Raw genomic sequence first — 12,435 nt, 5'->3', positions numbered from 1 at the left:
CCTTAGGTCCCTTTTATCTCTTTCCTCTCTCACCTTAAATCTATGTTCTCTAGTTTTGGACTCCCATTCCCTGGGGAGAAAGACCTTGGCCAATCATAGAGTCCTACAGCATGGGGACAGGCCCTCATGGATACAGCTAACAATCCAGTAGCACTAGCCTTGAATCTGAGAAATTGAATACAATTGTCACAGAGTGGTCTCTTGATGAAACTCAGTAACTGTTGATCTTAATTGAAACTCTGTACAGATTATTGCCAATGCCACCGGCTGTGACACTAGCGACTCCCAGGAAATTGCAGATTGTCTAAAGAAGCTGTCTGAAGAGGAATTGTCAAACATTGTGAAACCTCCCGAAGTATGGTGCAAGTTCATTCTTCCTTATTTCACATTGTAGATACTTTCACTTCTGCTTCTCCAGTATATCCCCTACATCCTCTTCTCAATCTTAGTTGGTAAACTGTGATGGTTGGTTGTATTATCACTAGACGATTAATCCGAAAACCAAGGTAAGGTTCTGGGGACTCAGGTTCCACTCCCACTGTGATGGAATGTGAACTCAACTTTTAAACAATTTCTGTAATTAAGAGTCTAATGTCACTTATTGGGAGAGAGTCTCTCAGGAATCAACTGTGCTGCCTTTCCCTGGTCTGGCCTACATGTGACTCCAGACCCACTGCAATGTGGTTAATTTGTACCTGCCTTCTGGATAATTAGGGATGGTTAGTAAATGCTGCACGTGCCAGTGCTGCCTCCATCATGAAGGATTTTTTAAAAATTGTTAAATTCAAGGTAAAACACTTGTATTTTTCAATATCCTAAATTTGCAGGGTTTATGCAATAGTGTAAAGTAGACAATCTGATTGTTTTGTTTATGCCAAGTAATGATCCAGCCAGTTCACTCTCGTCAGGGTAAAAACAATGATTGCAGAAGCTGGAAACCAGATTCTGGATTAGAGTGGTGTTGGAAGAGCACAGCAGTTCAGGCAACATCCGAGGAGCAGGAAAATTGACGTTTCGGGAAAAAGCCCTTCATCAGGAATACAAACAGAGAACTTGAAGGGTGGAGAGATAAGTGAGAGGAGGGTGGGGTGGGGAGAAATTGATTGTCTGTTTTCAATTTTTCAATGTATAATTTCAGTTACATCACACTGCAAATTTTTGCTATAAATTCCCCGAGACATTTCAGGCAAAAGCCCTTCATCAGGAATACTCTCATCACCTGCTAATCTGTGGAAATCTTTACCTTCCTCCCTCTTCCTCCTACAACCAACTTTCTGTTGCCTCCATGCTACTGGTCTTGTCTTCTCTCCCACTCTTTATGTCCTTTGAGACGATACATTTGATTCCCGAGAGGTTGTCTCCCAACGAGTGACATTGGACTCTTAATTACAGAATTTTTTTAAAGTTGAGTTCATATTCCATACGGTGCTTCTCTTTGTTTGTCCTGACGTTAAATATTCATCTTAGTTTGGAAACAGGGGCCTAGTTGCTGAATTATGGATCCTAAACGACACAGGAGGAAGATCCTGGTCTCTGCATTATTTGGTTTGTTGGTGTCAGACATTTTGCAGTGACCTATGCCCTCTAGTTTTCAATTCCCCGTTCCTGGGAAAAGGACTATATGCATTAATCCTACCTATGCCCCTTCTGTCTTCTCCCCACCCTCTCTGTCCTTGAGGATATTTGCTGATTGGAAGTGAGAGATCAGGGAAAATCTAGGACCTTCTTAAGTGCTGAGGTGGAAGTAAAGAAACAAAGTCAGCATGCGACAAAACAAATAGCATGTATCCTCTCAGTAAACATCCTGTCAAAGACTCTCTCAATAAGATCACAGCTCTTTCTTCAAATGTTAATGCCAAACCCTGATTGGCCAAGCACCAGAAACAGTTCAGCATGTGTACCCAGCTTGTGGTGATGCTGTTTCTCCAGCTCTGTAAGCAGTGTGTGTGTGTGACCAGCAACAGGCGCTGGTGCTGCTTTGTGCTTTGCTCAGTTCTATGCTCCCAGTTTGTCCACCTCTCCAGCAACCCACGCTCTCACTGTGAGCTGCTCCTCTCTCTGATTGTTGCAAGACAGTGGCTTTACATAAAATTGTAGAAAATAGGAGCAAGACTATGCCATTCAGCCCTTCGAGCCTGCACCAGCCTTCATTATGTTCATGGCTGATTATCTAACTCCGTGCTCTGTTCCTACTTCCTCCCCATTCTCTTTGATCCCTTTAGCCCTATTAACTATATCTGGCTCTTTCTTGAAAACATTCATTATTTTGGTCTCAACCACATTCTGTGGCTATGACTTCCACAGGCTCCTCACTTTCTGCATTTCTCCATATCTCTGTCCTAAGTAGTCTGCCCCATATCATTAAATGTGATCTACAGTTCCGGACTCTCCCATCATTGGAAACATCCTTCTTGCATTTACCCTGTCTAGACCTGTGAGAATTTTGTAGGTTTCTATCAGTTCACCCCTGGTTCCTCTAAACTCCAGTGAATATAGTCTTAACTGATCCAATTCCTCTTCGTATGTCAGTCATCGAGTAATACAATATGGAAACGGGCCCTTCAACCCAAACTTGTCCATGCTGACTGTGGTGCCCACTCAGCTAGTTTAAATTGCCCGCATTTAGTCCATATCCCTCTCACTCTTCCCATCCATGTACCTATCCAAATGTTTTTAAATGCTGCTATTGTACTGCCTCTGGCATCCCATTCCATACATGCACCACTCTTTGCGTGAAGAAGTTGCCCCTCAGGTCCTTCTTAAATCTTTCCCCTCCCACTTTAAACATATGCCCTCTGGTTTTCAATTCCCCGTCCCTGGGAAACAGACTATATGCTTTAATCCTACCTATGCCCCTCATGATTTTACATATCTCAGTCAGGTCTCCCCTCATTCTTCTACATTCTAAGGAACAAAGTCCTTACCTGGCCAATGTTTCCCTATAAGTTGGGCAACATCCTTGTAAATCTTCATTGCATTCTTTCCAGTTTAACCAGGTTTTTCCTATAACAGGGTGACCTAAACTGTACACATTACTCCAAGTGCGGCATCACCAACGACTCATACACCTGTAACATAACATCCCAAAGCGTATACTCAATGCCCCGACCGATGAAAGCCAGCATGTTAAATGCCTTCTTCACCACCACCCTGTCTACGTGTGATGCTGCTTTCAAAGAACTATGTACTTGTACTCCTAGGTCTCTCTGTTGCATAACACTCCTCAGGACTTTACCATTACTGTATAAGTCCTACTTTGGTTTGAGCCAAATTGCAACACCTCATGCTTGTCTGTATTAAATTCCGTTTGCCAATCCTCAGCCCACTTCCCGATCTGATCAAGACCCCTCTGTAATTTTTGATAACCTTTCTCGTTATCAACGATACCTCCTAATTTTGTATCATCCACAAACTTATTAATCATGCCTTGTAGATTCAATTATGTAAATAACAAATATCTAAGGTCCCAGCATAACAAAATCCCACCATCTCAGGAATCATGTGATTGGTAACCCATCTACCACCTTCAATGTTAACTCCTTCCACCGTTGACAGCAGTGTGTACCATCTACAAGACACAATACAGGGACTCACCAAGACTTCTTTGACAGAACATTCCAAACCCTCAACCCTCCACGATCTGGAAAGTCAAGATCCCTCTCCGATAGCATTGTTGGTCTATCCACAGCACATGGACTGGGTTGGTTCAAATTGGTAGCTCACCATCACCTTCTCAGAGGCAGGTAGAGAAAAGTGATAGACAATTAGGTGATAAATACTGACCCTGTCACTGATGTGATATCCCATTAAAGAACGAAAAGAAACTGTTTTCCTGATCTAGAGAACATTAAATCAGTCAGAACATTGACAGTTGTCTCTTCCACTTGCCTGGAATATTCTTTGCTGTGACTCTGACTGTTTGGGGGATCCTTTGAGTATTTGCACAGTGTTACAGTATGTAAGGTATTAGTGGTATCTCCAGTTAAACATCATGTATTCTTTCCTAATGAGGTAATTCTGTCTGTCGTGGTGGATGGTGCCTTCTTGCACAGAGAGGTGGAACAACTGGTTGAGGCAAAAGAGATCAGCTCGGTTCCATACCTGCTGGGAATCACCAATCAAGAATGTGGTTGGCTATTGGCAAAGGTGAGATTACTGTCAGCCTTTGATTGGCTCTGAGTTGATGGCTGTCGATCTCGGACTGGCCCAGGAGCTGCATGAGGGACATTTTCTCCCTTCCACTTCCAATGTTGAATTTTTTTCCCATATTTGGAGCTCAGTCCCACCTCCTGTGCATCACCCACCGGCCCCTTTCCCATTTGGTGTCCAACGGTGGTATTATCGCCAAACTGTTAATCCAGAAACCAGGTAATTTTCTGGGAACCAGGGTTCGAATCCGCCACAGCCAATGATGGAATTTGATTTCAGCACAAATCTGGAAGCAAGATTCTGCCGATGACCATGAATCCAATGTCGATTGTAGGGGAAGCCCACGTGGCTTGTAAATGTCATTTAGAGAAAGGTGCTACCATCCCTTCTCTGGTCTGGCCTACATGTGACTTCAGACCCACAGCAATGTAGTTGATTCTTAACTGCCCTCTGGGGCAATTAGGGATGGGTAATAAATGCTGCCTAGCCAGTGATGCCCACATCCCTTGGATGAACGTTTTTTTAAAACTGCCTGTGGAGAGAGATATATGTGGTTAATGGTTCAGATAAATGACCTTTCACAAGACATTGGCCAACTTGAAAACGTTAACACTGTTTCTGTCTCCACAAATCCCCTTAATATGATATCAGCACCTTTCTGAGCTGCTGCTACTAGAAATCCTATCCTCTAGTGCATTCCAAGTGTATGTCGCAGTTCATTGTAACAAAGGCTGCATCTATGGATTGTCTCAAGTGTGGGGTGGAATTTAGTTGTTTTATTTCCCTGTTAATTCCACCTCTCGTCTACCCTGCCTGAAAGAGCGCACTCCACAGGGATGTTACTAGGATTATGTTATTGGTGAATTTGTGATTAATGTTCTCACTAGTATTATCTGGTATCCTCCACTTATATTCTGGTGGGGAAATAATCCTGCTTTATTCAGGAGACATTGCTGTCGTTTTAATCATGAGTTGTATTCACTGTCATTCATAGAGTCTCTTTAATTAGACTCTGATTTCAACTGATTGGCTAGTGCTCTACTGAAGGACACACGTCATGGGGTGAGGTTGACAAATTGACCCCCCCTCCCCCAGTTGAATGTGACAGTCAGCTGTTATTCAGGCAAAGTGATGATGCACACGTGACGTTTGATTTGAACTATTGTGCTCCTCAGCTGTTGAGCCCACCCGGCTGGGAGGAGGGGATGGACCGGGAGACCGTGGAGTCTGTCGTGAAGAACATGAGTCTGGTGAGTTCTCAACTGGTCCTGCCCTTTAAGCTTTTTGACAAGATTTGGAAACCAGCCATTTCTATGTTGTCAACTGCAATCTTTTTGAATTGTGACTATGGGCGGAAACAGGTAAAGGTCTGTTTTAAAACCAAGGAATGAGGAAGGAATTGTTCCATATTTAAAACAGGGAGCTGGTTGTGAGTTGTGTTTACACTGCTGCTTCACAAGCCATGGGGGAGGGGAGAGAAGACAGCCCAGCACTGGGATGTGGGGACAGTGATTTAGCTGGCAACAAGTAGCTGAACTGCTTTGTGCAGATGTGACCAATCGCAATAACAACTCTCTGATTGGCTCCTGGGCAAGTGAACAATTTGGGAGTTTACTGTAGATGGAAAGAAGCCTCTGGACTGCTAGGAGAGCAGATTCTCTCTCTCTCTCTGTCTCTCTCTCTCTCTGTCTCTCTCTCTCTCTCTGTCTCTCTCTCTCTGTCTCTGTCTGTCTGTCTTTCTCTCTGTCTCTCTGTCTCTCTGTCTCTGTCTATCTCTCTCTCTGTCTCTCTCTCTCTCTCTCTCTGTCTCTGTCTCTCTCTGTCTCTCTCTCTCTCTGTCTCTCTCTCTCTGTCTCTCTCTCTCTGTCTCTCTCTCTCTGTCTCTCTGTCTCTGTCTCTCTGTCTCTCTCTGTCTCTCTCTCTGTCTCTCTCTCTCTGTCTCTCTCTCTCTCTGTGTCTCTCTCTCTCTCTGTGTCTCTCTGTGTCTCTCTCTCTGTGTCTCTCTCTCTGTGTCTCTCTCTCTGTGTCTCTCTCTCTGTCTCTCTCTCTCTGTCTGTCTCTCTCTGTCTGTCTCTGTCTCTGTCTCTGTCTCTCTCCCTCTTTCTCTCTGTAATCATAGAGATGTACAACTTTGGTCCAACCATGCCGACCAGATATCCCAACCCAATCTAGTCCCCCCAGCCAGAACCCGGTCCATATCCCTCCAAACCTTTCCTATTCATATACCCATCCAGATGCCTTTTAAATGTTGCAATTGTTGCAATCTTCCAATCCTTCTGGCAGCTCATTCTATACAAGCACCACCCTCAGAATGAAAAAGTTGCCCCTTAGCTCTCTTTTATATCGCAAGGTTTGTAGCTCAGGTTGAGGTTTAGGGTGTAGGTTTGCCCACTGAGCTGTAGGTTTGATATTTCTTTGATATCTTTCCCCTCTCACCCTAAACCTATGCCCTCTAGTTCTGGACTCCCTGGCCCCACGCAAACAACTTTGTCTATTTATCCTATCCATGCCCCTCATGACCTTATAAACCTCTATAATGTCACCCCTCAGCCTCCAAAGCTCCAGGGAAAACAGCCCCAGCCTGTTCAGCCTCTCCCTATAGCTCAAATCCTCCAACCCTGGCAACATCCTTGTAAATCTTTTCTGAACCCTTTCAAGTTTCACAACATCTTTCCAATAGGAAGGAGACCAGAATTACACGCAATATTCCAACAATGGCCTAACCAATGTCCTGTACAGCCGCAACATGACCTCCCAACTCTTGTACTCAATACTCTGACCAATAAAGGAAAGCATACCAAACACCTTCTTCACTATCCTATCTACCTGCAACTCCACTTTCAAGGAGCTATGAACCTGTACTCCAAGGTCTCTTGTTCAGCAACACTCTCTAGGACCTTACCATTAAGTGTATAAGTCCTGCTAAGATTTGCTATCCGAAAATGTAGCACCTCACATTTATCTGAATTAAACTCCATCTGCCACTTCTCAGCCCATTGGCCCATCTGGTCCAGATCCTGTTGTAATCTGAGATAGCCTTCTTCACTGTCCACTACTACCTCCAATTTTGGTGTCATCTGCAAACTTACTAACTATACCTCTTAAGGTCACATCCAAATTATTTATATAAATGATGAAAAGTAGTGGACCCAGTACCGATTCTTGTGGCACTTCACTGGTCACAGGCCTCCAGTCTGAAAAACAACCCTCCACCACCACCCTCTGTCTTCTATGTTCTATATCCAAATGGCTAGTTCTCCCTGTATTCCATGAGATCTAACGTTGCTATCCAGTCTCCCATAGGGAATCTTGTCGAACGCCTTACTGAAGTCCATGTAGATCTCATCCATCACTCTGCCCTCATCACTCCTCTTTGTTACTTCTTCAAAAAACTCAATCAAATTTCTTACACATGATTTCCCACACACAAAGCCTCGCTGACTATCCCTAATCAGAGCTGAAAATGTGTTGCTGGAAAAGCGCAGCAGGTCAGGCAGCATCCAAGGAGCAGGAGAATCGACGTTTCGAGCATGAGCCTTTCTTCAGGAATGAGGAAAGTGTGTCCAGCAGGCTAAGATAAAAGGTAGGGAGGAGGGACTTGGGGGAGGGGCATTGGAAATGCGATAGGTGGAAGGAGATCAAGGTGAGGGTGATAGGCCGGAGTGGGGGTGGGGGCAGAGAGGTCAGGAAGAAGATTGCAGGTTAGGAAGGTGGTGCTGAGTTCGAGGGTTGGGACTGAGACAAGGTGGGGGGAGGGGAAATGAGGAAACTGGAGAAATCTGAGTTCATCCCTTGTGGTTGGAGGGTTCCTAGGCAGAAGATGAGGTGCTCTTCCTCCAACCGTCGTGTTGCTATGGTCTGGTGATGGAGGAGTCCAAGGACCTGCATGTCCTTGGTGGAGTGGGAGGGGGAGTTGAAGTGTTGAGCCACGGGGTGGTTGGGTTGGTTGGTGCGGGTGTCCCAGAGGTGTTCTCTGAAACGTTCCACAAGTAGGCGGCCTGTCTCCCCAATATAGAAGAGGGCACATCGGGTGCAGCGGATGCAGTAAATGATGTGTGGTGGAGGTGCAGGTGAATTTGTGGTGGATATGGAAGGATCCTTTGGGGCCTTGGAGGGAAGTAAGGGGGGAGGTGTGGGCGCAAGTTTTGCATTTCTTGCGGTTGCAGGGGAAGGTGCCGGGAGTGGAGGTTGGGTTGGTGGGGGGTGTGGACCTGACGAGGGAGTCACGGAGGGAGTGGTCTTTTCGGAACGTTGATAGGGGAGGGGAGGGAAATATATCCCTGGTGATGAAGTCCGTTTGGAAGTGGCGGAAATGACGACAGATGATACGATGTAAATGGAGGTTGGTGGGATGGTAGGTGAGGACCAGTGGGGTTCTGTCCTGGTGGTGATTGGAGGGGCGGGGCTCAAGGGCGGAGGAGCGGGAAGTGGAGGAGATGCGGTGGAGGGCATCGTCGATCATGTCTGGGGGGAAATTGCGGTCTTTGAAGAAGGAGGCCATCTGGGTTGTACGGTATTGGAACTGGTCCTCCTGGGAGCAGATGCGGCGGAGACGAAGGAATTGGGAATATGGGATGGCGTTTTTAGAGGGGGCAGGGTGGGAAGAGGTATAGTCTAGGTAGCTGTGGGAGTTTGTTTATAGTAAATGTCCGTGTTGATACGGTCACCCGAGATAGAAATGGAAAGGTCTAGGAAGGGGAGGGAGGAGTCTGAGACGGTCCAGGTGAATTTGAGGTCGGGGTGGAAGGTGTTGGTAAAGTGAATGAACTGTTCAACCTCCTGGTGGGAGCACGAGGCAGCACCGATACAGTCATCGATGTAGCGGAGGAAAAGGTGGGGTGTGGTGCCAGTGTAGCTGTGGAAGATGGACTGTTCCACATATCCTACGAAGAGGCAGGCATAGCTGGGGCCCATGCGGGTGCCCATGGCTACTCCTTTGGTTTGGAGGAAGTGGGAGGATTGGAAAGAGAAGTTGTTCAGGGTGAGGACCAGTTCAGTCAGTCGAAGGAGGGTGTCGGTGGAAGGGTACTGGTTGGTACGGCGGGAAAGGAAGAAGCGGAGGGCTTTGAGTCCTTCATGATGGGGGGATGGAGGTGTACAGGGACTGGATGTCCATGGTGAAGATAAGACGTTGGGGACCTAATCAGTCCTTGCCTTTCCAAATACATGTACATCCTGTCCCTCAGGATTCCCTCCAACAACTTGCCCACCACTGACATCAGGCTCACTGGTCTATAGGTCCCTGGCTTGTCCTTACCACCTTTCTTAAACAGTGGCATCACGTTAGCCAATGTCCAGTCTTCCAGCACCTCACCTGTGACCATCGATGATCCAAATATCTCAGTAACAGTGGTGTTAGCACTGCTGCCTCACAGCGCCAGAGACCCAGGTTCAATTCTCACCTCAGGCGACTGACTGTGTGGAGTTTGCACATTCTCCCCGTGTCTGCGTGGGTTTCCTCTCGGTGTTCCGGTTTCCTCCCACAATCCAAAAGATGTGCAGGTCAAGTGAATTTGCCATGCTAAATTGCCCATAGTGTTAGACACATTAGTCAGGGGTAAATATAAGGTAGGGGAATGGGTCTGGGTGGGTTACTCTTCAGTGGGTCGGTGTGGACTTGTTGGGCCAAAGGGCCTGTTTCCCTGTGGGGAATCTAATCTAGTCCATGCCGACCAAGTTTCCCAAGCTAAACTAGTCCTACCTTCTCGCATTTGGCCCATATCCCTCGAAACCTTTTCTATCCATGTATCTGTCCAAATGTTTATTTTAAATGATGTAACTGTACCTGCGTCCACCACTTCCTCTGGCAGCTTATTCCATAGATGAACCGCCATCTGTGTGTAAATGTTATCCCTCAGGTCCCTTTTAAATATTTAGACTCTCACTTTAAAAATATGCCCCTAGTTTTGAACCCCCCCCCCTCCCCCAGGGGGAAAAAAAACATTTGCTGTTCACTTAATCAATGCCCCTCATAATTTTATAAACCTCAATAAGGTCACCCCCTCAACCTCCTACGCTCTGGTAAAAAAGACCCAGTCTATCCAGTCGATCCTTATAACCCAAACTCTCGAATCTCCTGGTAAATCTTTTCTGAACCCTCTCCAATGTAGTAATATCCCTCCTATAACAGATTTGATTGAACCTAGTCCAAGGAGTTGAAGTTCTCCAGTGGTATCAGTTCTTAAACCTGATGGGTGAATAGAGTCGACACAGATCACAGGAAAGTAAATGAATCAACAAAAACATATTCATATCTAATTCCTTGGTTAGAAGACTATATCAGTAGGGCTGGGAGTGCTCGTTCCTTACTAAGATTGATTTATTGAAAGATTGCTGGTAAGTATTTATTTATGCAGCGAGACTGGAAACCAGGGGTTTGTCAGGAAGGTAAATTCTCCATTTAAAAACTGCATTGATTAAAAGAGCATTCCTCCCATTACAGTCATTGGAGTGGAGTCAGGGAGAGCTATCTAATAGGGAACAGGTTTCTGGCCCTGGGTGTTCTTTCCCTGCTGCCTGTGAATGCTGCACTTCCCCAGTTCGTGTTTGTGAAGCTTATTGAATAGAATTCACCCCACAGCAACGTACACTGTCTAACATTTCCTCATTCATGTCCAGATTAATAAAGATTTCCTGAAGATGACCATTGATGAGTATTTGGGTGACACACAGGACAAAGGCAGAATCCGAGATTTATACCTTGAGCTGTTTGGTGATGTAATTATGTTGATGCCCACTATCAAATTTGCCAGACTTCACCGAGGTACAGAATATAGGAAAAGCTTTCTCTTTCTCACCCGTCCCCTTTCCGCAATTTTGATTTGCAAACTCTTCCTCTTGATTTTTCTTCAATAGCAGAATGGGGACGTCACTGGCGGGGGCGTCACTGGCGGGGGCGTCACTGGCTGGGCCGCCATTTGTTGCCCAATTCCTGATTATCTTTTGAGAAGGTGGTGGTGAGCCACTATCTTGAACCATTGCAGTCCATATGCTATATCTGAGACCCATCGTGCGGTTAGGGAGGCAGTTCTAGGATAAAGACCCAGCAACACAGTAGGAACTGTGATATAATTCCAGGTCAGGGTGGTGAGTGGTTTGGAAGGGAACCTGTTGGTGGTGGTATTTCCTTTGTATCTGCTGCCCCTGTCCTTCTGTAGAGGCCATAGGTTCGGAAGGTGCTGTTATTGGAGATTTGGAGAGTTACTGCAGTGACTCTTGTAGATGGTGTACACTGCTTCGCCAGTGCATCATTGTGAAGGGTGTGAATATTAAAGGTGGTGGACGAGTTCCTGATCAAGCAGGCTGCTTTGTCCTGGATGGTATCACCGTATTGTTGGAGCAGCACACCCTGACTCCGACTTCCTACCATTGTCCTTTTCTTGAGCACCACCACAACCCCCAACCCCCTCAAATCAAAGAGGATAAGGCAGTACAGGGCATTAACCTTATCCAGTCCACTACTGAATCACTTCCACTGACTCCCAAACCCAGAGTAAACCCATTCTGAGTTGGGACTGCCCCTTTCCAGCTTTCTGAAACCTATCCCAGTTTCTAAATTCTAACTCCAGTGGGACCTGCATTGGCCAATGAAGACTTGGGACTCCAGCTCAGTGACACCAATGTTAGGGAGAGGGGGGTTATCAACTGAGGTTCCTGCTCCTGAAAGAGAGAGAGAGAGAGACTCCTCTGTTACTTATCTTTTCTCTCAGGACTACAGTCTCAGTTTCTTGAGCCTCTCAGTATGATTTATGAGATTGATGTCTCTGTTTGCTCTTTGCAGATGCTGGGAACTCAGTCTTCCTGTACGAGTTTCAGCACAGACCCAGTGTATACGGAAACAGCCGGCCTGACTTTGTCAAGTCCGACCATGGAGATGATATTGGATTTGTGTTTGGTGCTCCATTTTGGACCAACGATGTTAAATTATTAGGTGAGAATATCCCCTGGAGTTTTACCAGGTGTATTTTGCCACATTTTGAAGTCCTGCTGGACCAGCTGAGTATGGTCTCCAATCTCACGGACACCGGGCAGAGGGTTTAACCAGCATCGTCTGTGGTTCAGTAATTCCCTGGAGAAACCTTCCAACAAGAAATGCAAGTCCTAAATGAAAATACTGCACATGCTGGAAATCTGAAATAAAAACTAAAATATTAAGGAAACAGCAGCTGTGGAGAAAGAGAGAGAGAGAGAGAGAGTGTGTTAACATTTCAGGACAATAACCATTCTTCAGTCAGTGCTGTTTTCATGAAGGGACATGGTGACCTGTTTGTTGAACTCAACAGAAAA

The 12,435-nt window shown here is 45.9% G+C and overlaps 1 protein-coding gene across 1 annotated transcript in view; it reads left to right on the top strand.

The window, feature by feature from the left end:
- Positions 1–12,435, top strand: part of ces2b (carboxylesterase 2b) — a 126,174-nt gene that overhangs the window by 48,172 nt on the left and 65,567 nt on the right. The window contains exons 7-11 of the mRNA XM_072595810.1: positions 248–355; positions 4,012–4,146; positions 5,325–5,399; positions 10,768–10,912; positions 11,930–12,079. Of these exons, the coding sequence (XP_072451911.1) occupies positions 248–355; positions 4,012–4,146; positions 5,325–5,399; positions 10,768–10,912; positions 11,930–12,079 (613 nt within the window). The remainder of the gene's footprint in view (positions 1–247; positions 356–4,011; positions 4,147–5,324; positions 5,400–10,767; positions 10,913–11,929; positions 12,080–12,435) is intronic.

Source organism: Chiloscyllium punctatum, chromosome 26 (assembly GCF_047496795.1).
Source record: "Chiloscyllium punctatum isolate Juve2018m chromosome 26, sChiPun1.3, whole genome shotgun sequence".
NCBI classification, from domain to species: domain Eukaryota; kingdom Metazoa; phylum Chordata; class Chondrichthyes; order Orectolobiformes; family Hemiscylliidae; genus Chiloscyllium; species Chiloscyllium punctatum.
Note: the sequence above shows the minus strand (reverse complement) of the source record. Positions and strands in the feature narration are given on the sequence as shown.